The sequence below is a fragment of the Schistocerca piceifrons genome, chromosome 9 (assembly GCF_021461385.2).
Source record: "Schistocerca piceifrons isolate TAMUIC-IGC-003096 chromosome 9, iqSchPice1.1, whole genome shotgun sequence".
NCBI lineage: Eukaryota > Metazoa > Arthropoda > Insecta > Orthoptera > Acrididae > Schistocerca > Schistocerca piceifrons.
The window spans coordinates 148,718,861-148,746,603 of NC_060146.1; the positions used below are offsets into that span (position 1 = coordinate 148,718,861).

Sequence of the window (27,743 nt, forward strand, 5' to 3'; positions counted from 1 at the left end):
CGCGTTGTTGTATCACTGCACGAGTGTGATCTGCGAGGAGAAAAGGTTCTACATTAGCAGCAATCTCATAGGCTGCGTGACATACTAATACGCGGATCGGCGGAAGCAGAATTTGGTCCGTCTCTAAGACAGCGCCATCTCGTAGTGCGGAGACGGATAAGCGTTGCGCCTGTGCTGTTGTGCTTAGCGGGGCGCGCTCTAGTGGGAAAGTTGTGTACGCATGTTGTTGTTGTGGTCTTCAGTCCTGAGACTGGTTTGATGCAGCTCTCCATGCTACTCTATCCTGTGCAAGCGTCTTCATCTCCCAGTACCTACTGTAACCTACATCCTTCTGAATATGCTTAGTGTATTCATCTCTTGGTCTCCCTCTACGATTTTTACCCTCCACGCTGCCATTCAATACAAAATTGGTGATCCCTTGATGCCTTAGAACATGTCCTACCAACCGATCCCTTCTTCTAATCAAGTTGTGCCACAAACTCCTCTTCTCCCCAATTCTATTCAATACCTCCTCATTAGTTATGTGATCTACCCATCTAATCTTCAGCATTCCTCTATAGCACCACATTTCGAAAGCTTCTTTTCTCTTCTTGTCCAAACTATTTATCGTCCATGTTTCACTTCCATACATAGCTACACTCCATACCAATACTTTTAGAAACAACTTCCTGCCACTTAAATCTATACTCGATGTTAACAAATTTCTCTTCTTGAGAAACGCTTTCCTTGCCATTGACAGTCTACATTTTATATCCTCTCTACTTCGACCATCATCGGTTATTTTGCTCCCCAAATAGCAAAACTCCTTTACTACTTTAAGTGTCTCATTTCCTAATCTAATTCCCTCGGTATCACCCGACTTAATTCGACTACATTCCCTTATCCTCGTTTTCTTTTGTTGATGTTCATCTTATCTCCTTTCAAGATATTGTCCATTCCATTCAACTGCTCTTCCAAGTCCTTTTCTGTCTCTGACAGAACTACAAAGTCATCGGCGAACCTCAAAGTTTTTATTTCTTCTCCATGGATTTTAATACCTGTTCCTAACTTTTCTTTTGTTTCCTTTACTGCTTGCTCAATATACGGGTTGAATAACATCGGGGAGAGGCTACAACCCTGTCTCACTCCCTTCCCAACCACTGCTTCCCTTTCATGTTCCCCGGCTCTTATAACTGCCATCTGGTTTCTGTACCTTTGCATTTTGTGGGTAAATACTTTACCTGTGGGAAAACAAGCCGACAATAGTGCGACAAGTGAAGTATTGAGTTTTTTCTCAGTTGCATGGCCAAAGTCAGTCCAATAGGGCTCGTGACGAATCACTTGAGCCACTAGCAAAGAGATTGCACTAGATGCTTTGCTTAAATGACATAAAATGTTTAAGTATTGTCTCAGAGACTGGTCGTATAGTGTAAGAGTATGGAAAGTTAAAATATTGTGAATCTCAACATGGTGCCTTCAAAAACCTACTTTTTGTAAAATTCTGAGGGGCAAATAATATTAAAGCTAAGAATCTCTACTTTCGGAACTGGATGCAGTTTATCGTAAAAATGCATGATAAAAGTTTTCAGCAAGCTCTTTTACTTTTTGAATTATTCCATTTTTTTGAAATGTTAGAATCACGCAATATTAAAGCTATACTTTGGAATCAGGTTAAATTCATCATAAAACATACGGTAGGCGTTTCCATGAAGATACCTCATCTACTTTTTCAGTTATTGCGAAAAAACCGATTTAGCTTTAGACGTTGGGGAGACGTTGTCCCCCACTCGGCGCGACTCTCTGTCATTATCGGAATGTTCAGATGCAGGCTCTGCTGCTGTCATTTGGCGCCGGTACTGATACTACAGTTTAAACGCCGGCGAACTCAGAACGGTGAAGATTTTATAGTCACCTGTCCCCAATCTCGCCTCTGTGACCCCAGCCACGTTCGACTCCCCAGGATGAGTTGGCATGTCTCTATCACTTCGTTCTATAGATGGTCCTGAGTGGTCATCCCAACATGATATAATGCGTGAACTCTACTGGTATTTTTCCAATCTTTACACTAAAGTGGTATCAGACAGTACATTATCTGCTGATTTTAGTGCCCTCCTTGATGGTGTTGTTACACTAGCTCTCCATGAGGAGCTTTTGACAGCATTTATCGTAAAGAGGTATCATAACATTGTAGTTCGCTCTCCTTCACGCAAATTTCCGTGTTTAGATGGGCTTTGCAAAGAATTTTTTGTTCGTTTTTAGCCTGTGAAAGGAGACATGATAACATTCTTGGTGAATGAAGTGGTATCAGGGTACACAGTCCGCCCTCATTTAAGATCGGAAAAATTGTTTCAGTTCTACAAAAGACCGGATGTCTGTCCACGATTCAGGTCTGACCGCTAATGATACTCAATATTTATTATAAAATCGTAGTGATAAATAGCTGTTTTAGGCTTTGATTGCTGGCACTGCCGCGTGTTATCAAAGTTGTCTCCCAGGTCGTAGTCTCCTGGCTACCATTGCTGAATGTCGTGATCCCATTTCGATTGCTTCCACATTTCCTGTGTTGGGAGCTTTGCATTCTAATGATGTTATCATGCATTTGACTGAGTTAGTCATGATTTTTTGATGGGTGTTGGTTTTAATGATTCTGCACGACGGAACTTCACCTCTCTACTTACTGGTATTCAGGCATCTACTGATGTGATCGGTCGTTTTACTCCACCTATAGAAATGTGTCGAGGTGTCCCACAGGGGAGCCATTTATCTATGTTATAATTTGTGCTATTTTTGGAACCCTTATTACGAACCATAGCTGCTCGATTGGGTGGACGGTCGTATTTGGGAGAAAGGTTAATAGTTCACGCATATGCCGATGACCTTATGGTACTTCTTTTTCCTCATGACAACTACTGGTGCTCGAGGACGTTTTGGATACATTTTGTCATCTTACAGGACCACAGAGTACCGATCGGCAGTGTCGGTTAAACAGTTTGCTGGAATGTGCCGCAGTTGACATTCCATGGGCTGCGGCGGTCGCCCGCCATCCATTGTTGGGCGTTACAATTGATCGTTGTCTGCCGGGAAGTGCCTCACTGACAGGATTCAAGGAGTGATCCTTCAACACAAGCGTTGCTCTCTCGTTACTTCATGGGATTTGGATCTTGGAAAGTTGTGTGTTGAGCAAAGCCCATTTTTTCGGCCAAATTTTTCACATTCCTGCAATGATGTCCTGGGAGCTACAACGATTATAGAGCAAGTTTATCTGGCGAAACTCTATTCTCCATGTGCGCTGTGAGGTTATGGTGAGATCCCAGCTGGTGAGAGGTTTGGCTCTCCCTGATGTTCGGGCCAAGGGGTCTGCTTTATTTTTTCTATGCACTGTTTTAATGGGTCTTTGCGTCCCTCCGTCACTTACAGCATGCCTTCCTACCTTTCTCCGACCTGCGAACTTAACCCCTTCAATAAATGTTGGTAGAGTAAATAATAAATTAAGACATATTCGTGAATTGTTTCTTGATGTCAGTTATTTGGTGGTTGCTATTCTTTCCCAGTCGCACCTCTCTGTCAAAATGCTATAATTATGGAAATTTCCAAATCGCACTTCCTCTTCGTAGTCCATATCGCCAGCGACAGATTGAAAGGTTTGGTGTACTCATGTTGAGCACAAAGGGTGATCTGTAGTGATTACTTAGAAGAAGAAGAACTTCTTAGCCGAGATCGCTATAAAAACTTTATTGCAGATAACTGTTTTCAGTAAAACTGGGTTACCATCACTAGATCTTCACAAAGGTTATTACAAACATCTTGTCCCAGCTACACACAAAATCCTTCCATTGCATTTCCAGGTACATGACAGATGAAACGAGCAATGCAGTGGCACATGAAAATTAAAATTATTATGTACATCATAAGTCACCAAAACAACGTTCCCGTAACATAACACATCATTCCTACCAGGATGCCGCAAGAGTCTTGTTAACGTGACTAACGGAAATAAGGATGGGTTTTGTAGTTTAAGGTTTTTGCACGCAATTTCATTTCAATGTTTACGAGATGTATTTGGAAAGTAATAACCATTTTACAAGAGAAGCTTATATGTTCACTGCACTAGAGAGAGACTTTGTTGGTAGTTTTAGTTTTCTACGAACATGTTTAACTTTCCTACGTAATCGCCTTTCACTTCTGCAAAGGAAACACCACACCTCCACGCCTGGAATAACCACACTTAAAGGTCATGCTTCTGTCAAACTCTGCATTTATGTGCAGTCAGTGTTTAGTAATGAATGGTATTAAAGATTATAGAAGCACAGCTCACTGAATAAACAATGCCGTGTAACTGACAACTATTATGACCAGTAGATTCACAACAGTCGTAAATGAATTATTCTTTGCCAAAAAACCCAACACTGCTCGAAACAGTATATGTTAACAGATCATGGCGTCTTTTTTTCCCAAAACCAATGGTGTTGTGTTTTCATACGCTCTTAAAAGTGCAAATGTGGAGGTGAGACACATGATTAAATCACAGGTGAGCGGAACAGTAGACTCACTTGACAAGGCCAATACGTGGACATGCTGCAACATGTTCATTTTATCTGTGCTGCAGTAACACAACATAAAAAACCACTGCAGTCACTTTACTATCCAGGTCTTTGCCATGTTTTCCATAAAAGCGTGCCACAAATTCCATATACTTTGGAGGGTGCTTCATAATTGTGTTTGAATCTACATTGCATTTTCATTGTTGGAAAAGTCTTATGGTATCAATGAATAATTTCTTATCCTATAAACTCTTTCTTACTAATTACTTTGTTTATCATCAGTAATATCGTGAAGAAATTCACTCTACTGACGTATTCTGATGTTTTCCAGTTTGCTCTGTCCGTGATCTCTGCAAAAATGCCAAGACAGTCGCTCAGAGTCATTGCCGAAAAGGCCAGGGAGGAAGGACACCATACGGTAAGCATAGCAACAGATTACAATACCTGTTTCTACGGAAAGCCCTATGCTAACTAAAATCGAGAATTGCAATAATTCAATGGTGAAAACTGTAAATTTGAACCAGACTACTTCTCGAGCCCGTATCTCTCATTTAACATGAGCAATTGTCTTAACCGCCACAGCTTTCTGGACATGTTTCCCAGCTGACTCAAATTCTCAACTTAATACATGCTTCCAATGTCCGGATGGTCGAGGTAGTTAAGGCAACTACTCGCGTTAAGCAGGAGATAGGGGTTGAAGGCCTCGTCCAGCAAAAATTATCGACTTTTACAATCTCACATTAACTTCTATAGAGCTCTTGTAACATTAAGTGGCCAGTTGTGCTCCAGTGCTGTTCTGGTTGTGTTTTTGCTGTACTGGTATGGTAATGTGATCATATCATGGGTACAGAAAATTCACAGTATTTGAATGTTTATTTATTTCTTTATTTATTCGAACAGTCTTTTAAAGACCACATTAAGTGAATGTTTCAGTTCTTGCTACGTACACTCTTCTTTCTCATGACTCACTTCATTTTATATATTCTGATCCCTTTTCCCAGAGCTGGTAGATGTTAAGAGGCTGTTTTCTCTTTCTCTCTTATTCATCTCTGAAGACCACTTTTTGAATTTTGTCTTAAATAAATTCATGTTATGTGAGTCTATTATATTGTTTGCTCATTTGAGATCAGTTACTGTCTCTATAAACCATGATGATTGTCGTTTTGGCATTCTACATGATTTTGTTTGACTAGAATTGCAATATTCAAATAATCTGATACCTGAAAATGTTCTAGTGTTCCTGAGGGTCCAAATTTCCATTTATTATTTTCACCTTCAGTTGGTTTACAGTGAAGTTAATGTAAGTTAACAACAAAATAAAATATTCTGTGCTCACATACACTGTCAACTATACACTGTCAACTAACAAGATAATGATAATTTTAAAAGTGTAAACATTGGAACAAATAAATGAAATTTAATATGTGTGAAAAGGGGATTCCTAACAAGGGAAACTCCCCATCACATTTAGTGGTAAGATGGCTCAGTGGATAGCCTGTCAGAAACTGAACACACATCAGGCCTGATAACAGGAAGGAGGTGTAACGAAGTGTGAAAAATGAAGCAAACCGGAAACAGTGAACCGTCTAATCTCAAGATGCGCAACACAGAGAGAATTGGAGGAGGCATCACGTCGTACTTTATGGTCACGATGTTGGACTGCAAAAAGGGAGATTCCTGTTCAGATCTCCCTTGTGCCCCATATTTTGTATCCACAAAATTATGAACTGTTCATCCAGCCATTGACGTGTCTGTTCTCCTGTAGTCTTGGAAATTGTCATACTGTACATTGGTTATAGAATATGAATAATGTGGTAAGAACGTATTACAGTTCCAAGTAAATGTGATGTATAGAGAGAGCAGGTGATATGCTGCATAGACTTCTCACAGAAATGAAAACAACAAATAAACTGGTTCATATGGCTCTGAGCACTATGGGACTTAACATCTGAGGTCATCAGTCCCCTAGAACTTAGAACTACTTAAACATAACCAACCTAATGTCATCACACACATCCATACCTGAGGCAGGATTGGAACATGCGACCGTAGCAGTCACGCGGTTCCGCACTGAAGCGCCCAGAATCGCTCGGCCACAGCGGCCGGCAATAAACTGTTGTGAACTATGTTACAACATAGGAGTTCAAGAGTCAAAGCTTCCAAACTGGAACGCAAGTACAAATAGCCACCTAATCATGGGATTCCAGTGTCGAATTCTGGTGAAAACACACAAGATCTCGGATACAAAACTGGTGATGGTTCAGACACCACTGTAAGCTGTAGGTCCAGTGCAAGATAACCGCACTGTGGTATGAGGACACTACGCCTAAACAAACAAACATCAAAACAAAACGGATCAGACACACAACGGATATCAACTGACTACAGTGCACGGCGGAGAGAAGATTCCTGTTGACGAAGCTACCTGGCTGACAGTGGATTGTCTGTGCCTCTACATGTGGGCGTGTTAAATACATGAGTGATATTCCGTGGGTAATATGAATCCAGCAAATATAGCTCACGGCTTGCATAACAGGATCCATGAACATTTTCCGAACTTATGCAACCTAAAGTACAAGTTCTTTAAGCGATTGGATAACTGTGTAATATTTGTATGATTGTTTCCAACATTTATTGATGAAATGGTGATGAAGATGCGGTGTTGATTGACACAGGGCTGTGTGTACCAGATGATGAGAATGTTGATGATCCATACAAAGAACATGAAAAAGAGACGCTGCAATGTCAATCTGATGACATTTTGTTGGGTTACATGAAAGAAATCCTCCTTACACAGTATTGTCCATACCAATTAAAAGACGCAAACGTAGGTTATGAAGTGGAGTTACAAATAAATTCAAGAAGTTTAAAGCGATGGAGGAAGAAAGCACAGCTAAATACTGTAAAGAATTCGTGGAACGAGGAGGAACCTGAAGATGGAAGTTAAGTGAATTAGAAAACCATATAGGGACAATACCAACAATTTATTGAAGCCAGAAATGAATTAAGTGCATTGCATGATACAGACTCACAAATTTGGTGATGCATTATGCTAAAAAAATCGGTCTGGGCTTTAAAGTTATTCACTTTCAAAACGAAATACAAAATTACGAGCAGAAAGATTAGCAAATATCTAAGCAAAAACTACGCTCATTTGTAGACTGTTCCAAGAAGTTTGTTACAGAACCTAACGTCAAATTCCAACAATACGAATACAGATATATCATCAACGCAAAACAGTCCTGTTTTTACTATGAAATGAAAATGACCCACACATAGTCCTTCATTGGAGGAGATGTCACTAAATGTAGTGTAGACCAGCTGCATGCCACTTCCCACAGTTGCACCATACAATATTGCCTTGACCAAGCAGAATTTCTTTTACCTACATTTTACTCAAGTTTGCAGGTAAAATGGTGTATTTGGTCTCCAAGTTCAGCAACAAGTCAATAGGATACTTGTGCAAACCCCCAATGTCATTGTGAATTGTAGTGCGTCAGACAGAATGGAGAAAATACTAGTGAAAGATTTTAATGAATGCTGCTTAGCGAACAAGGAGTTTTCTTTACTCCTTGGCAGCTACACAGGACAGAAGGATCAGGAATTATACTATTTTGATGTGGGAGTGGACTTGGTTCCTATTTCTCCAAGTTGTACATCTCTTGTGCAACTGTTAAATGTGTGTGGCTTTAGACAAGTGAAATATTTTGTGAGAAGACTCTACCATTTTACAAAGCTGCACGGATATACAGAGCAGTACTATTTACATGATGGTGCACCTATTATCAAAGTCCAAGCTCTCACACATAATCAGCTTCACTTTCTGAAATTTCAGGACAAGTTCAAATTTGCTTGAACATATGCCGGATTTGATGGTGTACATGTGGACAAATTCAAAAATGTTAAAAACATATTTTGATAGCGCACAGGGAAAACTGTGTGATTGTGAGACTGTTGCGTTCATTTGTTGCAGATTCTGCGACAAAGTACTACGATTTCATAATTTCTTTTGGAGTGATCGCATCCACATCCATAGGAGAGTCTAGATCTGGCAAGGGGGCGTATCTCACTAACTCACCAGGAGTAAAAATAGGTGCATCGATAAGAAATTCCTATCATATGACGTGTATGTCACCAATGTTGTGAATGACACACCAGGCGTATTTTCCGGTGGAGGGTTCGGTTGGCTGGGAGTTGTGGCGTAGTCCTGTAATCCCACGCTACTGAGAGGCCGTTGTTTGGAAGGGACTGTACTGATCAGATAGTTCGGGCACTTCAACGTATTGGTGCGTCCGCAGGAATGCTATCTCTAAAACCTGGTGGCAGCATTTCTAAGTAACATGTCATCAAATGTTTGCAATTCCCATTCGAGAACCACTTCCTTTTGTTTGCTAATAGAGTCATTGTGCAAAATCATGTTTCATTATAGGTCCCTTCCTTACACCTCGCTATTGCAAACGGACTTTAACACCACGTCACAAACACAAATTTAAATACGGTGAATGGACACGCCAGTGACCTCATGGAAAGCTCATAATTATGTGGGGGAAAAAAAGGGGGTTGGGCATGAGTGGTCTCCTGCTTTGCAGTCCAATACCATGACGACATGGCCACCACGCGGTGGCTCTACCAGTTCACTCGATATCGCACATCTTGAGCTTGTACCGTTTCACTGTTTCAAGTTTTCGTCTTTTTTCACAGTTCAGTACACCTTCTTCCTGTTGTCATGCTTGATCTGTGTTCACCTTTTGATGGGCTATCCATTGGACCTTCTTACCAATAGATCTGAGGGGGATTCGATGAGGAGCTCCCCTTGTAAGTACAGACATAATGCAAAAGATAACATTAAAACGAAACCTTTTATGCCTTCTGTGATATCAGAAAGTGCAAATACGTCTAAAGAAACGCCAAGATGACCCTTTATAGAACACTTTCACTCCAGTTTTAACATATGCATGTAAAAATCTGGACTCTAAAGGATATTTAAGAGCAAAGTAGTACGTAAAATTTTTGGAGTGGTGAAGGGTCTCATCATTGGAAGATGGAGCAATCGAAGAAAATGTGAAAGAGTATGATCTAATAAAATAATTTAACATTATGGAAAATACAAAACTTAGAAGGATTATGTTGAGTGGACAAGAAATGGGATTGGAAGGAGGCAGGATACCAAAAAATGTGGTGCAAGAATCATCAGAAGGGAGAAAACGTTAATGGCAGATGTAAAAGAGAGCGTTTAGTAATGTCAGATTGGGAGTAACAATTCCCAAAATCAAATATATCCGAATGTTATAGAATATCGAAATCAAATTTAGATTGCCAATATAAATAGCAGCTCAGCCTGCTTTAGTCAGTCGCATCTGGGCTGCCCTTCAGTTTAATGTGATTGCCTTTTCCAGTAAATCTGCCTTATAGTATGACCATCAGCAAAACACAAGTTCAAAGATTTTGATATTGTGGTGTTAACTTAAAGGAATCGTGGTTTTCACAAGACCAGTTTTAAGTCACATCCTCAAGAGTTGGGTCACCTCAAAATTTGTTCATTTATACCTTGAACAACGAAACTACAAATACACTGTGCATGCAAGTATAGTTCAAAAAATGAAAAATAAGTCTATGTATATAGAATAAAAATCAAATTTATTATTAAATTAAGTAACTTTTTATTCTCATCTGTTTTATTTAGATTATATTCTATTGTATCATTGTAATTTAGTATGTTCTGTATACATCCTAGGTCTAATGGAATGTATGTCTGAATATATCTGCTAGGGATAATGGTCAACATGCTGTCAAACATGCGATATATTGTGAACCAGGGAAAACTGGGTATTGCAGATAGTATGATATATTATAAAACAGCAGGAGTAATAAATGTACAATGTATTTTATTACACTTAGCCTATGTACTCAATATCTGGTGAGCCAAAGCGGCAAGGAAAGTATATAATCAGGCCATTGAGGAATGGGGAATCAATTGTAATCTCCCCACTATATTTGTTCCTGTCTGAAATTTAGCCCAACTTTACCTCCCACTCCATAAACTATGTACCAAAACTATGTGCCCATGAACTGTTATTCGACTTAAATTAGTGTACTAACCTCTGACTAAACACAACCTAATTTGAACTGAACTGATCTGATCTGGATGCAACTTTTTTATGTTAAAAGCACAACTGAAGTAAAACAATTATCTGACCCTAATCAAAATTTTTACTTATCTCACATCCTGACAACAATGTTGCACATTTCTCAAAAGCACAATGGCAAACAGCAAGCAGGCAGCTGCTAAGTTAGATTTCTGTTTCTAAATACATATCCAAACTGTACGTTGTGATAATGCGTAATGACAAACAACTGGTTTGGGAGAGTTATTCCTATGAAATGATATGCCAAGACAAAAATTTTAGAATGAAGTATATATTCAGAAAGACAGAGTAATACTTCACATGATCTACACACATAACATGGGTCTGAACAATACTATGCTTAACAAAGTGAACAATGATTTACAGAGGGTACAGTGTTAACAGAATTTCTATAAAAACCAAATAGCTTAATCAATTCATATGTTAATCCAGGACTCAGGGAAGTGAGGTGATCTTTCTCTCAGCTTTGAGCAAGTTAACTAGCTGACAACAATCATTCCAAAAAATTAGATGCACAGTGCTGCAGTCTTACCTCGAACTTCTTCTCTTCAAAAACTATTAAATTATTAAAAATTTATTTTCCTTTCACCTTTATGTTCATTCTTGTTGTCGTTTACAATAAATCTTTATCTAACAGATACAATCACAAGTCAACACAGCACCATCACCTACCACACTTAAACTAAGAATGTATCAAACTACATATGACCAAAGATTATTTAACAGTAACATATCTTGCTCTCTCTCTGACATGCACATCAGTGACATACAAAAATCAAAATGATGTGATCACCTTACATATCCCCCACCTTCCCCCAGTAGAATTTTGTATGAGGTTCATTTCAGGTAGGAATGGGATGAGGACAAAATTCTAAACATTGTGGACTGGAACAAACAAAACACGTTACAAATACAAAGGGGTAAAATTGTTTTACAGGAATACGAGTTAAAAGACTATAAGTGAAAATTTATACAATATTCACCACTGTGTGAATGATTACTGCATAGGGTTATATTCAAAGTTTATATGTCACATTCTGTATTGAAGTAGTATTTTGTAGCACGCAGGAAGTAGGTCACAGTGTATGTATCACACAAGGCTTACATAGTCACATATGTGAATAGTGATTTGCATGATGAAAGTAGGTGGAAGAGTGTCCTTCTCACAAATGACCTAACTTTCTGTAGGTTGTTGCAGTTATGTCGCTATTGTAAGGAATGATGTGGAAGCACACTCAGTGAGACTAAACACAACACTCAGCTGACAGCCCCACATGCACAAACGGTAAAACGTCGTTGTATCTGCTTGAAGCAGATTGCAGGTCCATTGATAACTCCAAAACCATCTTGCAGTATCATAGAGTTCTTTGTAAGAGTCAGTTGCGGCTTGTGTCAGTAAAGTATGTCAACATGTGACCGACAATATTTCAATAGACATATTTCTTCTGCCCTGGCAACTCTCAATTGTATGTCTCTAAAAAAACTAAGAGAAATATAGCAGCATTGTTTTATAATAATGAAGTACAGAAACATTAGACATGTAAGTCATGTGACGCAGTGTACTGTAATAGGCATGATAATAAACAATTATAATATCTGTACAGAATTGTCCTATAGGAGATTCTAAATCTATTCAAACATATATGTTTGTGTGGACATCAGTGAAATACAAAAAAGTGTAGGGAGTAAGGTAGAAAGAGACACGTAAGGATAGTGGTCACATACAAAAAATAAACAAATAAGGATAGTGGTCACACCAACAGATAAGGAGAACACAAATATATAATTAGGAAAAACATGGATTAGGGACTAACCATGGTTCACATCAAAGAATATTTTATGCAGTCAGTTTATGCAATCAGACAAATGTGAGCCTATGATTGCACCTAATATGGTCAGTAATTAGCTTGCTATCTAGATATATTTCATGCTTTAGTTCATGCACCTTGTAATACAGGGTGATTCAAAAAGAATACCACAACTTTAAAAATGTGTATTTAATGAAAGAAACATAATATAACCTTCTGTTATACATCATTACAAAGAGTATTTAAAAAGGTTTTTTTTCACTCAAAAACAAGTTCAGAGATGTTCAATATGGCCCCCTCCAGACACACGAGCAATATCAACCCAATACTCCAACTCATTCCACACTCTCTATAGCATATCAGGCATAACAGTTTGGATAGCTGCTGTTATTTCTCGTTTCAAACCATCAATGGTGGCTGGGAGAGATGGCCAAAACACCATATCCTTAACATACCCCCATAAGAAAAAATCGCAGGGGGTAAGATCAGGGCTTCTTGGAGGCCAGTGATGAAGTGCTCTGTCACGGGCTGCCTGGCGGCCGATCCATCGCCTCGGGTAGTTGACGTTCAGGTAGTTACGGACAGATAAGTGCCAATGTGGTGGCACTCCATCCTGCTGAAATATGAATTGTTGTGCTTCTTGTTCGAGCTGAGGGAACAGCCAATTCTCTAACATCTCCAGATACTGTAGTCCAGTTACAGTAGCACCTTCGAAGAAAAAGGGACCAAAAACTGTATTGGCTGAAATGGCACAGAAAACGTTCACCTTAGGCGAGTCACGTTCATACTGAGTTGTTTCCCGCGGATTCTCAGTGCCCCAGATACAGACATTGTGACGATTGACTTTCCCGTTAGTGTGGAAAGTTGCTTCATCACTAAACACAATCTTTGAAACGAAAGATTCATCTGTTTCCATTTGAGCAAGGATAAAATCACAGAAATCGACTCTTTTAATCTTATCAGCTGCAGACAGTGCTTGAACCAATTTCAGACGATAAGGTTTCATAACTAACCTTTTTCGTAGGACTCTCCATACAGTTGATTGTGGAATTTGCAGCTCTCTGCTAGCTCTGCGAGTCGATTTTCCTGGGCTGCGAACAAATGCTTGCTGGATGCGTGCTACATTTTCATCACTCATTCTCGGCCGTCCAGAACTTTTCCCTTTGCACAAACACCCATTCTCTGTAAACTGTTTATACCAACGTTTAATACACCACCTATCAGGAGGTTTAACACCATACTTCGTTCGAAATGCACGCTGAAAAACTGTCGTCGATTCACTTCTCCCGTACTCAATAACAAAAAAGCTTTCTGTTGAGCAGTCGCCATCTTAGCATCAACTGACGCTGACGCCTAGTCAACAGCGCCTCAAGCGAACAAATGTACAACTAAATGAAACTTTATAGCTCCCTTAATTCGCCAACAGATAGTGCTTAGCTCTGCCTTTTGTCGTTGCAGAGTTTTAAATTCCCAAAGTTGTGGTATTCTTTTTGAATCACTCTGTACTTTTGCCTATATTTTCATCAGACTTTCAACAAATACCACTGTTTACTGTACTTTCTGCTTATTTCTGTCACATGTATCAGGCATTCTCACAAGTTCATACTTTTTAGCTCCATTGCCTTACCTAACTATTTGTTGTCTTTGCTCTACCTAGCCATTTCTCATCTTCGTCCTACCTAACCATTTGTCATATTAATCTTTATAGTTATTTCTTTGTTCTTTCTTACCATTTTCTCTTTGTTTCCTCCTTACACATCTTAAATGACTCATGAGAGCTCCCAACAGTACTATACTCTACATAATTATTGTACTAATGGTGCCACATCCTATAGTGACAATTTATACAGAGAACACACATTATGATCAAACACAATAAATGACATAAATATAATAGGCAAATACAATCTGAAAATTCCTTAAGTTAAAGTAATTTATGTAATTATGTTACATCATATGTAAATAGAAGGGGACAGTCTGCAATGTCACACATGTTAGTAGAAAAACAGATATAGAAGCATCTTATACTATGCCATGGCAAAAAGAATAAAGCTGAAATGTAAAAAAATGAATCATTTTGTACATACATAAAGTTTATCTGTTAGACAAAGAAAAGAGACATTAGCTTACAGATTTCAGTAGGACTTAAATTTGGGCTGCATATAAATCAGAAAAAAACAATGTCATTCATCAGTATAAACAAGAAAATAGACATTACCACAAAGACAAAATCACAAAAAATTCATTGAGATACCACATATTAAAGAGTGTTTCACAGTACAGAGTAGCAATCAATGCTGAGCCACATCTTTGCAAAAAATTTTCTGTGCACAAATGGAGACAAAAATATACACTTCTCAAATTATTGTAAAGTGTAACTGTTACATGCTGTGTTGTTCAGGTGAAAAAAGTGACAGTATCTGTTTGGTAAAAAGGTTGAATAATTTGCATCATATAATTATGAACTCCATATGAAAGAAATAATTGTATTGTCTCAAGTCACGATACCTTCATTCACTATTGTCATCCAGCCACACCTTTTTAAAAATTTACGTTTTACGCTTATAGACACAAAATGCATCCACATGACATAAAAACTGACTACAACAAGAAACAGGGTCCCTGTGCCCTAACCATTACTTACTCACTCTTTTTCCTCATTAATCACCATAATCATTGCCTCATTCTATTACAGTATGTCTCATAAATCTCATGTACCTCACCAACAGAAATCTCAGTGTCCTATTGCAACATTATCCTAATGCAATATTCGCTGCCTCTGTCTCAATATACACTTCAAATAACAATTCCCTGCTCTATTTTCATCAATGTATATCCACACAAACAACACCCCTTGCCTATAATCATAAATACAGGGCGTTTCAAAAATGACCGGTATATTTGAAACGGCAATAAAAACTAAACGAGCAGCGATAGAAATACACCGTTTGTTGCAATATGCTTGGGACAACAGTACATTTTCAGGCGGACAAACTTTCGAAATTACAGTAGTTACAATTTTCAACAACAGATGGCGCTGCAAGTGATGTGAAAGATATAAAAGACAACGCAGTCTGTGGGTGCACCATTCTGTACGTCGTCTTTCTGCTGTAAGCGTGTGCTGTTCACAACGTGCAAGTGTGCTGTAGACAACATGGTTTATTCCTTAGAACAGAGGATTTTTCTGGTGTTGGAATTCCACCGCCTAGAACACAGTGTTGTTGCAACAAGACGAAGTTTTCAACGGAGGTTTAATGTAACCAAAGGACCGAAAAGCTATACAATAAAGGATCTGTTTGAAAAATTTCAACGGACTGGGAACGTGACGGATGAACATGCTGGAAAGGTAGGGCGACCGTGTACGGCAACCACAGAGGGCAACGCGCAGCTAGTGCAGCAGGTGATCCAACAGCGGCCTCGGGTTTCCGTTCGCCGTGTTGCAGCTGCGGTCCAAATGACGCCAACGTCTCATGTGCCAGAGTTTACACCTCTATCCATACAAAATTCAAATGCTGCAACCCCTCAGCGCCACTACCATTGTTGCACGAGAGACATTCGCTAACGATATAGTGCACAGGATTGATGACGGCGATATGCATGTGGGCAGCATTTGGTTTACTGACGAAGCTTATTTTTACCTGGACGGCTTCGTCAGTAAACAGAACTGGCGCATATGGGGAACCGAAAAGCCCCATGTTGCAGTCCCATCGTCCCTGCATCCTCAATAAGTACTGGTCTGGGCCGCCATTTCTTCCAAAGGAATCATTGGCCCATTTTTCAGATCCGAAACTATTACTGCATCACGCTATCTGGACATTCTTCGTGAATTTGTGGCGGTACAAACTGCCTTAGACGACACTGCGAACACCTCGTGGTTTATGCAAGATGGTGCCCGGCCACATCGCACGGCCAACGTCTTTAATTTCCTGAATGAATATTTCGATGATCGTGTGATTGCTTTGGGCTATCCGAAACATACAGGAGGCGGCGTGGATTGGCCTCCCTATTCGCCAGACATGAACCCCTGCGACTTCTTTCTGTGGGGACACTTGAAAGACCAGGTGTACCGCCAGAATCCAGAAACAATTGAACAGCTGAAGCAGTACATCTCATCTGCATGTGAAGCCATTCCTCCAGACACATTGTCAAAGGTTTCGGGTAATTTCATTCAGAGACTACGCCATATTATTGCTACGCATGGTGGATATGTGGAAAATATCGTACTATAGAGTTTCCCAGACCGCAGCGCCATCTGTTGTTGAAAATTGTAACTACTGTAATTTCGAAAGTTTGTCTGCCTGAAAATGTACTGTTGTCCCAAGCATATTGCAACAAACGGTGTATTTCTATCGCTGCTCGTTTAGTTTTTATTGCCGTTTCAAATATACCGGTCATTTTTTAAACACCCTGTATTACTGTTCAGTAAACGTAGCTTCACTAGCTCACCTCATTCTGAAAAACTTCTTACATCAAAATACCTATCACTTTTCTTTCCAGACAACACAATTACCATCCTATAACATCCTGGACACCTCATCAAAAGTGGTAGAAAATGTTATATGTCTCTGTATTAACAGCACTGTGTATAGCCAAAAATAATATTGGAGAGGACAATGCATTACTGATAACCAGTGTTCCCTCTCTGAACTGTTTTAAAAAAATACTGTCAATGTTCATTTTATTAGAAATTATTTATTTCTATGTGGATTATAGATGAAATTTCAAAGTTCATAGCAGTTTCTCCAGCGTATGCATCATTGCAGCAAATCACTTGATTTGTTGCGGAATAAATTAAGTTTGTTGCGCGACGGGAGTGGCTCTGTCATGCAGTGCTATAGCATTGTTTATTGCTAACTGTTGCTGTGCTCTGTAATGCAAGAAATATTTTTGAATAGGTGACATGTAGTCCTCTACATGGGTACAACATTGGTAAATATAATTATTCCATATATGGTTTGATATGGCAAATAGAATGACACCCCTCGCTCTTGTGGGTCTGAATCATTTCAATTTAATTATTCTATATACGGTTTGACATGCGAAATATGATGACATCCCTTGCTCTTGTGTGTCTGAATCATTTCAGTTTCTACAACATTGTCATGTACAATTCTACGAGTCCTATAATAATCTCGGTAACCTGTATTGCCTCAAGTCACGATACCTTCATTCACTGTTGTCATCCAGCCATTTCTTTGTTCTTTCTTACCTTTTTCTCTTTGTTTCCTCCTTACACATCTTAAATGACTCATGAGAGCTCCCAACAGTACTATACTCTACATAATTTTTGTACTAATGGTGCCACATCCTATAGTAACAATTTATACAGAGAACATACATTTTGATCAAACACAATAAATGACATAAATATAATAGGCAACTTTCATTTTGTAAGTCATGACTGCTAATGTTGTACGTAAAAATAATTGTGTTCAAAGCTGCATCCCTGTCTCGCCAGTCTGCGTTTTACTTTCAAAAATTTCGTATTACAAAATGTTTACTGAGAGCAAAATTCCTGGGATGATCAATAAGATGTTCTAGATATTTTTACAAGTGAAAAAAGTTTAGTGCTGTAGGAGCATTATATTTTGTGTGATGTGACTCATTAATTACTGCTGGAATTCCAAGGCGCTGTTGTGTAGTACATTCCTGTTGTGTATTCTTACGTGTGTGCTGCAGTCAAGCTTAAATGAAAATGCCGTTTGTTTTTCTCTACATCTTTGCTAATGGGGTCAAATATTTATTAAATGCCAGTGATTTTTCATTTTAAATTTTTTTTACTTTTAACTGGGTCACATCTTGTTAAAGTCATAAAATGCTTGTAATCAAAGTTTTCAATTTTTCAGTTTCGGAATGTTCTTTGCCGCAAGTATGACTCATTCTTAATCATGGCTCTCAAGTCAGTAAATTACTTTCAACATACTGACATTCCCCCCCACGAACCATGGACCTTGCCACTGGTGGGGAGGCTTGCGTGCCTCAGCGATACAGATGGCCATACAATAGGTACAACCACAATGGAGGGGTATCTGGGGCCAGACAAACGTGTGGTTCCTGAAGAGGGGCAGCAGCCTTTTCAGTAGTTGCAGGGGCAACAGTCTGGTTGGTTGACTGATCTGGCCTTGTAACACTAACCAAAACAGTCTTGCTGTGCTGGTACTGCGAACAGCTGAAAGCAAGGGGAAACTACAGCCGTAATTTTTCCCGAGGCATGCAGCTTTACTGGATGGTTAAATGATGATGGCGTCCTCTTGCATAAAATTTTCTGGAGGTAAAATAGTCCCCCATTTGGACCTCTGGGCGGGGACCACTCAAGAGGATGTCGTTTTCAAGAGAAAGAAAACTGGTGTTCTATGGATCAGAGCGTGGAATGTCAGATCCCTTAATTAGGCAGGTAGGTTAGAAAATTTAAAAAGGGAAATGAATATGTTAAAGCTAAATGTAGTGGGAATTAGTGAAGTTCGATGGCAGGAGGAACAAGACTTCTGGTCAAGTGAATCCAGGGTTGTAAATACAAAATCAAATAGGGGTAATGCAGGAGCAGTTTTAATAATGAATAAAAAACTAGGAGCGCGGATAAGCTGCTACAAACAGCATAGTGAAGGCATTCTTGTAGCCAAGATAGTCACGAAGCCTAGGCCTACTACAGTAGTACAAGTTTATGTGCCAGCTAGCTCTGCAGATGACGAAGAAATTGAAGAAATGTATGATGAAATAAAAGAAATTATTCAGATAGTGAAGGGTCCAAAATTTAATAGTCATGGGTGACTGGAATTCGGCAGTAGGAAAAGTGAGAGAAGGAAACGCAGTAGGTGAATATGGATTGGGGGTAAGAAATGAAAGAGGAAGCCGTCTGGTAGAATTTTGCACAGAGCACAATTTAATCATAGCTAACACTTGGTTCAAGAATCATAAAAGAAGGTTGTATACGTAGAAGAAGCCTTGAGATACTGACAGGTTTGAGACAGATTTTATAATGGTAAGACAGAGATTTAGGAACCAAGTTTTAAATTGTAAGACATTTCCAGGGGCAGATGTGGACACTGACCACAATCTATAGGTTATGAACTGTAGATTAAAAATGAAAAATCTGGTAAAAGGTGTGAATTTAAGGAGATGGGACCTGGATAAACTGAAAGAACCGGAGGTTGTAGAGTGTTTCAGGGAGAGCATTAGGGAACGATTGACAGGAATGGGGGAAAGAAATACAGTAGATGAAGAATGGGTAGCTTTTAGGGGTGAAGTAGTGAAGGCAGCAGAGGATCAAGTAGGTTAAAAGATGAGGGCTAGTAGAAATCCTTGGGTAACAGAAGAAATATTGAATTTAATTGATGAAAGGAGAAAATATAAAATGCAGTAAATGAAGCAGGCAAAAAGCAATACAAACGTCTCAAAAATGAGATCGACAGGAAGTGCAAACTGGCTAAGCATGGATGGCTAGAGGACAAATGTAAGGATGTAGAGGCTTATCTCACTAAGGGTAAGATAGATACTGCCTACAGGACAATTAAAGAGACCTTTGGAGAAAAGAGAACCACTTGTATGAATATCAAGAGCTCAGATGGAAACCCAGTTCTAAGCAAAGAAGGGAAAGCAGAAAGGTGGAAGGAGTATATAGAGGGTCTATACAAGGGCGATGTACTTGAGGACAATATTATGGAAATGGAAGAGGATGTAGATGAAGATGAAATGGGAGATATGATACTGCGTGAAGAGTTTGACAGAGCACTGAAAGACTTGAGTCGAAACAAGGCTCTGGGAGTAGACAACATTCCATTAGAACTACTGATGGCCTTGGGAGAGCCAGTCCTTACAAAACTTTACCATCTGGTGAGCAAGATGTATGAGACAGGCGAAATACCCTCAGACTTCAAGAAGAATATAATAATTCCAATCCGAAAGAAAGTAGGTGCTGACATATTTGAAAATTACTGAACTATCAGTTTAATAAATCACGGCTGCAAAATACTAACGCGAATACTTTACAGACGGATGGAAAAACTAGTAGAAGTTTGGATTCCGTAGAAATATCGGAACACGTGGGGCAATACTGACCCTACACCTTACCTTCGGAGATAGGTTAAGGAAAGGCAAACCTACGATTCTAGCTTTGGTGACTTATAGAAAGCTTTTGACAATGTTGACTGGAATACTCTCTTTCAAATTCTGAAGGTGGCACGGGTAAAATACAGGGAGCGAAAGGCTGTGTACAATTTGTACAGAAACCAGGTGGCAGTTATAAGAGTCGAGGGACATGAAAGGGGAGCAGTGGTTGGGAAGGGAGTGAGACAGGGCTGTGTTATTCAATCTGTATATTGAGCAAGCAGTGAAGGAGACAAAAGAAAAATTTGGAGTAGGTATTAAAATCCATGGAGAAGAAATAAAAACTTTGAGGTTCGCCGATGACATTGTAATTCTATCAGAGACAGCAAAGAACTTGGAAGAGCAGTTGAACGGAATGGATAGTGTCTTGAAAGGAGGATATAAGATGAACATCAACAAAAGCAAAACGAGGATGATGGAATGTAGTGGAATTAAGTCGGGTGATGCTGAAGGAATTAGTTTAGGAAATGAGACACTTAAATTAGTAAAGGAGTTTTGCTATTTGGGGAGCAAAATAACTGATGATGGTCGAAGTAGAGAGGATATAAAATGCAGACTGGCAATGGTAAGGAAAGCGTTTCTGAAGAAGAAAAATTTGTTAACATCAAGTATAGATTTAAATGTCAGGAAGTCGTTTCTGAAAGTATTTGTGTGGAGTGTAGCCATGTATGGAAGTGAAACGTGGACAATAAATAGTTTGGACAAGACGAGAATAGAAGCTTTCAAAATGTGGTGCTACGGAAGAATGCTGAAAATTAGATGGGTAGATCACATAACTAATGAGGAGGTATTGAATAGGATTGGGGAGAAGAGAAGTTTGTGGCACAACTTGACTAGAAGAAGGGATCGGTTGGTAGGACATGTTCTGAGTCATCAAGGGATCACCAATTTAGTATTGGAGGGGAATACGGAGGGTAAAAATCGTAGAGGGAGACCAAAAGATGAATACACTAAGCAGATTCAGAAGGATGTAGGTTGCAGTAGGTACTGGGAGATGAAGAAGCTTGCACAGGATAGAGTAGCATGGAGAGCTGCATCAAACCAGTCTCTGGACTGATGACCACAACAACAACAACAACAACAACAACAACATATTGACATTAGGACAGTAGAAGAAAGTTTCTTGTACTTATCGACTAAATGGTTAGCGACAGAAGACGAGTCTACCATGAAATTGAATTTCCGTTATTATTGTGCTCTAATGCTCAGTATAACTGCGCAAGGACTGTTCAATGTCTTATGTGTGAGTGCATTTTTGTATAAGAAAATAATTGCCTAAGTTGACTATATGAAAATGTTTGTAAACATAACTGTAAGCTTTCCGTATCCACAAAACTTTGCTGGTATGCCGCCAAGCCTGTTCAGTTTTTGACTGCGAGAGAGAATGTTCTAACAAAGTCACCTAAATGCCATGAATACCTATAGGTACTGAAAATGAAAAAAAATGTAAGAATGACCAAGATCATTGCAATTGCACTTTCTTTTACTGTGTGTATGCTTTTGTTCCTTAAAGTCTTACATGACTGTCCATATGCTGCATCAAAGCTTTGTGTATCTTTATATGTGAAGAACAAACTAGTGAAGAGTTATCTGAGTTTCGACATATCTTACTCGAAATGACAGCTGTTTTTTGTTCATGTACCTCACAGGTTGGGACAGCCAGATGTTCAATTTCTTGTTCTCCATTAGTTGCAATGATACATTGTTTTCCTTGATTTTTTTTTTTTGTTGTTTTACTTTGTCATTGCGCAAATGTGTTTCACTGATTAATTCTTCAGAACTTAGTGTCAAAGTTTCCACTTGTTCACTACTTTCTTTTACTGTTGTGTTTATATGTTTGTTCTGTTCTTTTATCTGTGTAACTATTATTTCACTCAGAACTACAGTGTTGATTTTAGCTGACAATTTGTCCTTGTCATTATTCTGATTTACAGAACTGTTTATTGGCTGATTATCATTTCAATTTCTTCCATTACTGATAAATTTTGTATTTTCAATGTAATTTCCTCCTGTGATTTTTCTGTTCTCTTTCTATGATTTTTTTTATTTCTTCCCTAAGTGGTTTATGATTTTTTTTTCTCAGCTTGTGTTTCTCTAAGCATGTGATCAACAGATTCTAGAAAATTTGCGGTTTGTGCAGTGTGTTTCTATATAGTAGTTCAGTTAAGATGATGTGTGTTGTGTTCATTCAAAAAATATTGACACAAAACCTGATTCTGATGTGTCTTTACCAGTTGTAAAATTTCACATGACAGTGGTGGCTTCTGTAAGCTTTCGTTGGACTGTGGGAATGCCTTAGCATTTCTCGTGGACAAATTTTGATAAGTTGACAATGTGTCTTTGTAGCTCCAGTACAAGAAACAAAACTGCAAACGAGGAAATATCTAAAAAAAATGCAAGCAGATGGCGTTTCCTTATGTGAGTAAAAATCTTAAGAATTAACATGAACATCTTCTGTAATGAAGCACTTTTAGATGGAGAAAGCAAGCCAAATGGTATACCGTATGTGTTCCATTTAGGTAACTGATGTTATTTTATTTCAATAAAATGAAGCACATTTGGTGACAGAAATATGGATTTACTTGGAGTTGCAAGACAGATGTATAATACCTTCACTGATTTGAGATATAATCTCAGGCCTCTTGAAAGAAGTGTATAAGGCTGGCAAGAATTGTGTAAACCAACATTGTAGATGTTTGCCAATCAAATGTTCGTTCTACTATGATCATTATTGTCGGTTATTACCTGCTGTTTTATATCTGTTAATCTACAGGTATTGTGTCATTTCTCTTTCGACAAATATATGAGTTCATAACGTAAGAACTGCCAGTGGTTGAAACAATTTTCTTCTTCTTCTTGTCGATGCTTTCTAACATATAAACTACTTTTGAAGTGCCATAATGTGAATAAAACGCCACGCTGTACAATGTACTTGGGGATGAGACAGTCCCAATCTCTGAAATCCATCGCCCATGGCCTGTGTGTGTCCTGCTGAGGAGCAGCACAATGTTGGGTCCATGGAAAAACCATGAAAATCCACTTGATTATGGCACATACAAACAGACTTGGCCTGTGGGCAGATGGGTGAGACTAGATCCGATGGGCAGGGCCTACACATTAGTGAGAATCGAATGGCTTCAGACTGGCAGGCCGAACCCATTACAGAAAACTGCAGAAACTGCCTCCAGTTTTGGCCCGTCATGGAAATCCAATAGTGCCACCAGCTATTGACGAGCCACAGACACCATGTTGATGAAATGAGACCATGGTGATTAATCCATGCAACAGATAAGTTGTTCAAATACTCTGAGAATCAATAATACTGATAGGTAGGAACTCACCATAAAGATGGTGCCGAGCTGCAGACAGCCACATAGAAAAGAATCACACTGTCAAGACTAAATTTTCAGCCACATATTTTGTCAGAAAACAAGAGCACACACACATTCACACAATAATTCAGACAGCTCATGCACACATGACTGCAGTCTCCGGCCGTGCCGTCTTGTCTCTGAGACTCAGACCCAAACAAACCACTTCTCATATCTCCCTGCCTGTCGTTGGCACTGCTAGGCTAGCGGCAAGAAATGGTGGCAGCACTGACTGCAAGCTGAGGGGAGTTGTAGGATGGGGAGAAGTAATAGTAATTCAAATTTCCCTAATATTTTCCGACGTGTTTGAAATTCCCTGATATTCCCTGTTTTCCAGAACCTGTAGCAACACTATCTTTACTACTAATCTGAACATCCGCAAAACGTTGGTACTAGTTTGCTAAAATACATCTAATCAATCGCAAACTACATGCATAAACAAACTTCTCTGTTACTGCACTGCCTGACACTCCTATAAGGACCCCAAATACGAACACTCAGTCACAGGCTCAAGCAGTCACACACCAACAAGGCATACTAAACACAAAGAAAGTAGATTTACAATAATAATAATTAACTGGGTAGGTGATGGACTATACGTTAAATTGCTAATCAGTCTGCTTTTAAGTCAAACTGGCATGATGAAATAATAAAGACTTCTGCCTCAAAAGCGCTCAATCTACGAGAATGAGGTATGTGTCTTCGAATAAAAATGATCAAATTAACAGAATCTTCCGTCGGATCTTGGTAGAACAACATTATAATAATAAATGAAAAGCACCAGTTTGCTTTTGTTCTACAATATTATTTTTATTGCTAACCGGTTTTCGGCTTACAAGGCCATCTTCAGGCATTTACTGAGTATTATCACCAAAGAAGTTAAATGTTAGCAGACAACACTGGAAGAGAAGACCTACCCCTCGTTGAATACCACTGACTGTTGCATTATATCTCTGGACTCCTCCGTCATCGCTGAGCTAAGACTGCTACGTAGTAGCGGCACTCCACTTCGAATTTAAAAACCACTGAAATCAGTGCACTGAAGGGTTCACTCTAAACAATAAATAAATGTATTGTAGATCACAAGGGATGACCCAGGATTGGTTTAGCTGATGTGTTTTTTGGAAAAACATAGATTAGTGGCAACAGTCAGCACGTGCACTATTTTATGCATGAGAGGCATTCAATAAGTGACCCAACATGGTTTTTTTTCTAAAAGCAAATTGGTGTTATTCAAGATTCCAATGCACATTATTCCTTGTTGTGATGGCAGATGCCTCACCAAACGACTCGCCATGCTTTCGTTCACTGGTATCCTGCAAGCACCTATGAATATCTGCGACGATGTGATTTTCTGTCAAACGAAACTCAGTGACAGCTCTGTGCTTCGAGCGCAGTTCCGTTACAGACGACATTTTGAAGGCAACATATAGTTCCACCAGCTATTGGAACTTCATGAAACTATAAGGGCTGAAGCAGTAATGTTCGACGATCCCAAAACAAATTCCGCATTTTCTTCAACCGAAACAGCCCCAGAAAAAAGTAGTCTAGCATTACTTATTCAACATTCATCGTAAAAACAGTACAAAATAGATGCAGGTCTACCACTGTGTTGCAGTTATATGTTTAAGACTCATGTTTGTTTTCAGGTGCGCAGCATGCTCTTACACGGGAAGATCAGAACAGCAGAAAAAGGAAGAACTCTTTCGCAGAAGGGGAAGAAAGTGAAGCCCAAATATGTTCATCCACAATGGTCAAGGATTCGTCCTCCAGCACATGGACTTATGTGGGGAGAGAGCCACATACCTAGCTGTGCCACAGAGATCCTGTTTGGTGTCACTCCACTCCGGGTAGAGGGTAATGTGGTGCTGCAGGAGGTGAGGTCTTCAACAGCCGCCAGTTGCAGTAGCCAGACACAACCATGGCACTTGAAGTATAGTGACGAGAGTGGCATATACTCGTCACTATATCACAGTGCAGAAACTGGTGATGCCAACAATCAACGTGTGCTTACAAATTTAGAAAGAGATACGGTTGAGAGTCCATCTCAGCTGGACAGCACTCTGGCTGCTCACGAAAGCAGATTTGGATGTGCTGGCAAAACATGGCAGTGGCCCGGCATGGAAGACAGGCAACATGGACAGCGGGCAGAATTTGATCGGCAGGATGGGGATGGAGATACGCCACTGATCAGTGCAGTGCAGAGGGAAGGTGCCAATGTTGCTGGCAATGGATTTCTTCATGTACTTGAAATATTCATTTTCATTTTAATATCAGTGCTAATCATGAAGACGTTCAACTAGATTCATCATCACCTAATAGCATTTTAGCGGAATTATTAGCAAAATGGACTTCAGAAGGGGATGGAAAAGTGCTGAAAATCGTTCATCATGGTATGTTGTGTGATCAGTGGCTGCTGAATCTATGATCCAATCACTTGCCAGCCAGAAGGCAAATTGGACACATAAAGTGCAGTGTATTTGTATGCATTTGTTAACTTAAAATAATACATCTTTTGTTGTAACTGACTTTAAATTAAATTTTGCACAGAGATAAGTGGAGTGTGTGTATATCAGTGTTATAAAATTTAACCTTCTTTCACCATAACCACACTGAAATTTGTACTTACATAATAATTCAAACTATGCAATTGCCGCTGGTGTGTTTACCCTAGGGTTGGTTGTATAGTCATGAAACCAAAAGCCATAATAAATAAATAAAGAAGCATTCTTTCATATGTGCTTGAGTGCTGGAAAGACTATCAGGCATATGGGAATCAGTTCTAAGCTCTTTCCTTTGTTTTCTGACAGTCTTTCGTAATTTGTTTTTCTTCATCAGAATTAAGGCATTTCTCGTGTTTGTTATTCAATTTGACAGATCCTTTGACTTGTTTATTTTGATCTCCTGTAGCTTTTGTTTCCACAGAAGTACACAATGTATTCCTGGCTAAGCTCTCCTGTTATCAACGTTTCTCATTGAGTGTTAAAGGAGCCATAAATTTGCTACAAATTGTTGTGCCCACATATTTTGTGAGTTCATCGATTCCAGTAGGGATTTGATATTGTGGTGATATGATACTACATTTTTCTGTTTTGTGTAGTGCATGATTTTATATTTATGAGCACTTAAAGTGAGTTACCAATTTTTGCACCATGTTGAGATTCGAAATTTGAGACCCAAAAATACCTTAAAATATCTAGATCATTAAATATGGAGTGTGCAGATAAACAGGGTGCAATGGGTTTAAGTACAGATGCTTCAATCGGTGACTAGGGATGGTGCATTGAATAACATTAAGCCAGAATGTATGTCATTTGCAGAGTAGTAGTACTATTATATAATAATACTATTACATAATTATACTATTACAAGTAGTATGTTTTTAGGTTTTGTAGTACCTCCAAGTACACATGGCAGAAGCAAGCCATTAATCTCTGTTTTCCTCTGGCCACCAGGTCAGGTGTTCAAATATTGATGTGTGGACGCAAGACGGTTAGTGAATACTGACAGGAGTAGTCCCCTTCACAATGCAGTTACGACCATGTGGAAAATATCAGGTCATAAAGCTTGCGACATGTTTGTAGGAAGACTGTTTGAGACAGAAAGAAAAAACAATCATCACACTCATGTATGTACATAGTAACTCACCACATATAATAATATCTGCAGTTATACCCGTTATGTCATGTACAAACAACGTTTTGGAGCTAATCAGAAAGGCAAACACATGCTGTGAAATCAGTAACCTAGTGTGGGCTAAGGCCAACATGGGCATACACTGCATTGAAATTATAG

General features: G+C 39.1%; 1 protein-coding gene across 1 annotated transcript in view; it reads left to right on the forward strand.

Moving 5' to 3' along the window:
* Positions 1 to 26,788, forward strand: part of LOC124717056 — a 66,834-nt gene extending 40,046 nt beyond the window's left edge. Inside the window, exons 5-6 of the mRNA XM_047243737.1 lie at positions 4,852 to 4,938; positions 25,598 to 26,788. Coding sequence (XP_047099693.1) covers positions 4,852 to 4,938; positions 25,598 to 26,251 — 741 coding nt within the window. The 3' untranslated portion in view covers positions 26,252 to 26,788. The remainder of the gene's footprint in view (positions 1 to 4,851; positions 4,939 to 25,597) is intronic.
* Positions 26,789 to 27,743: the final 955 nt, after the last annotated feature.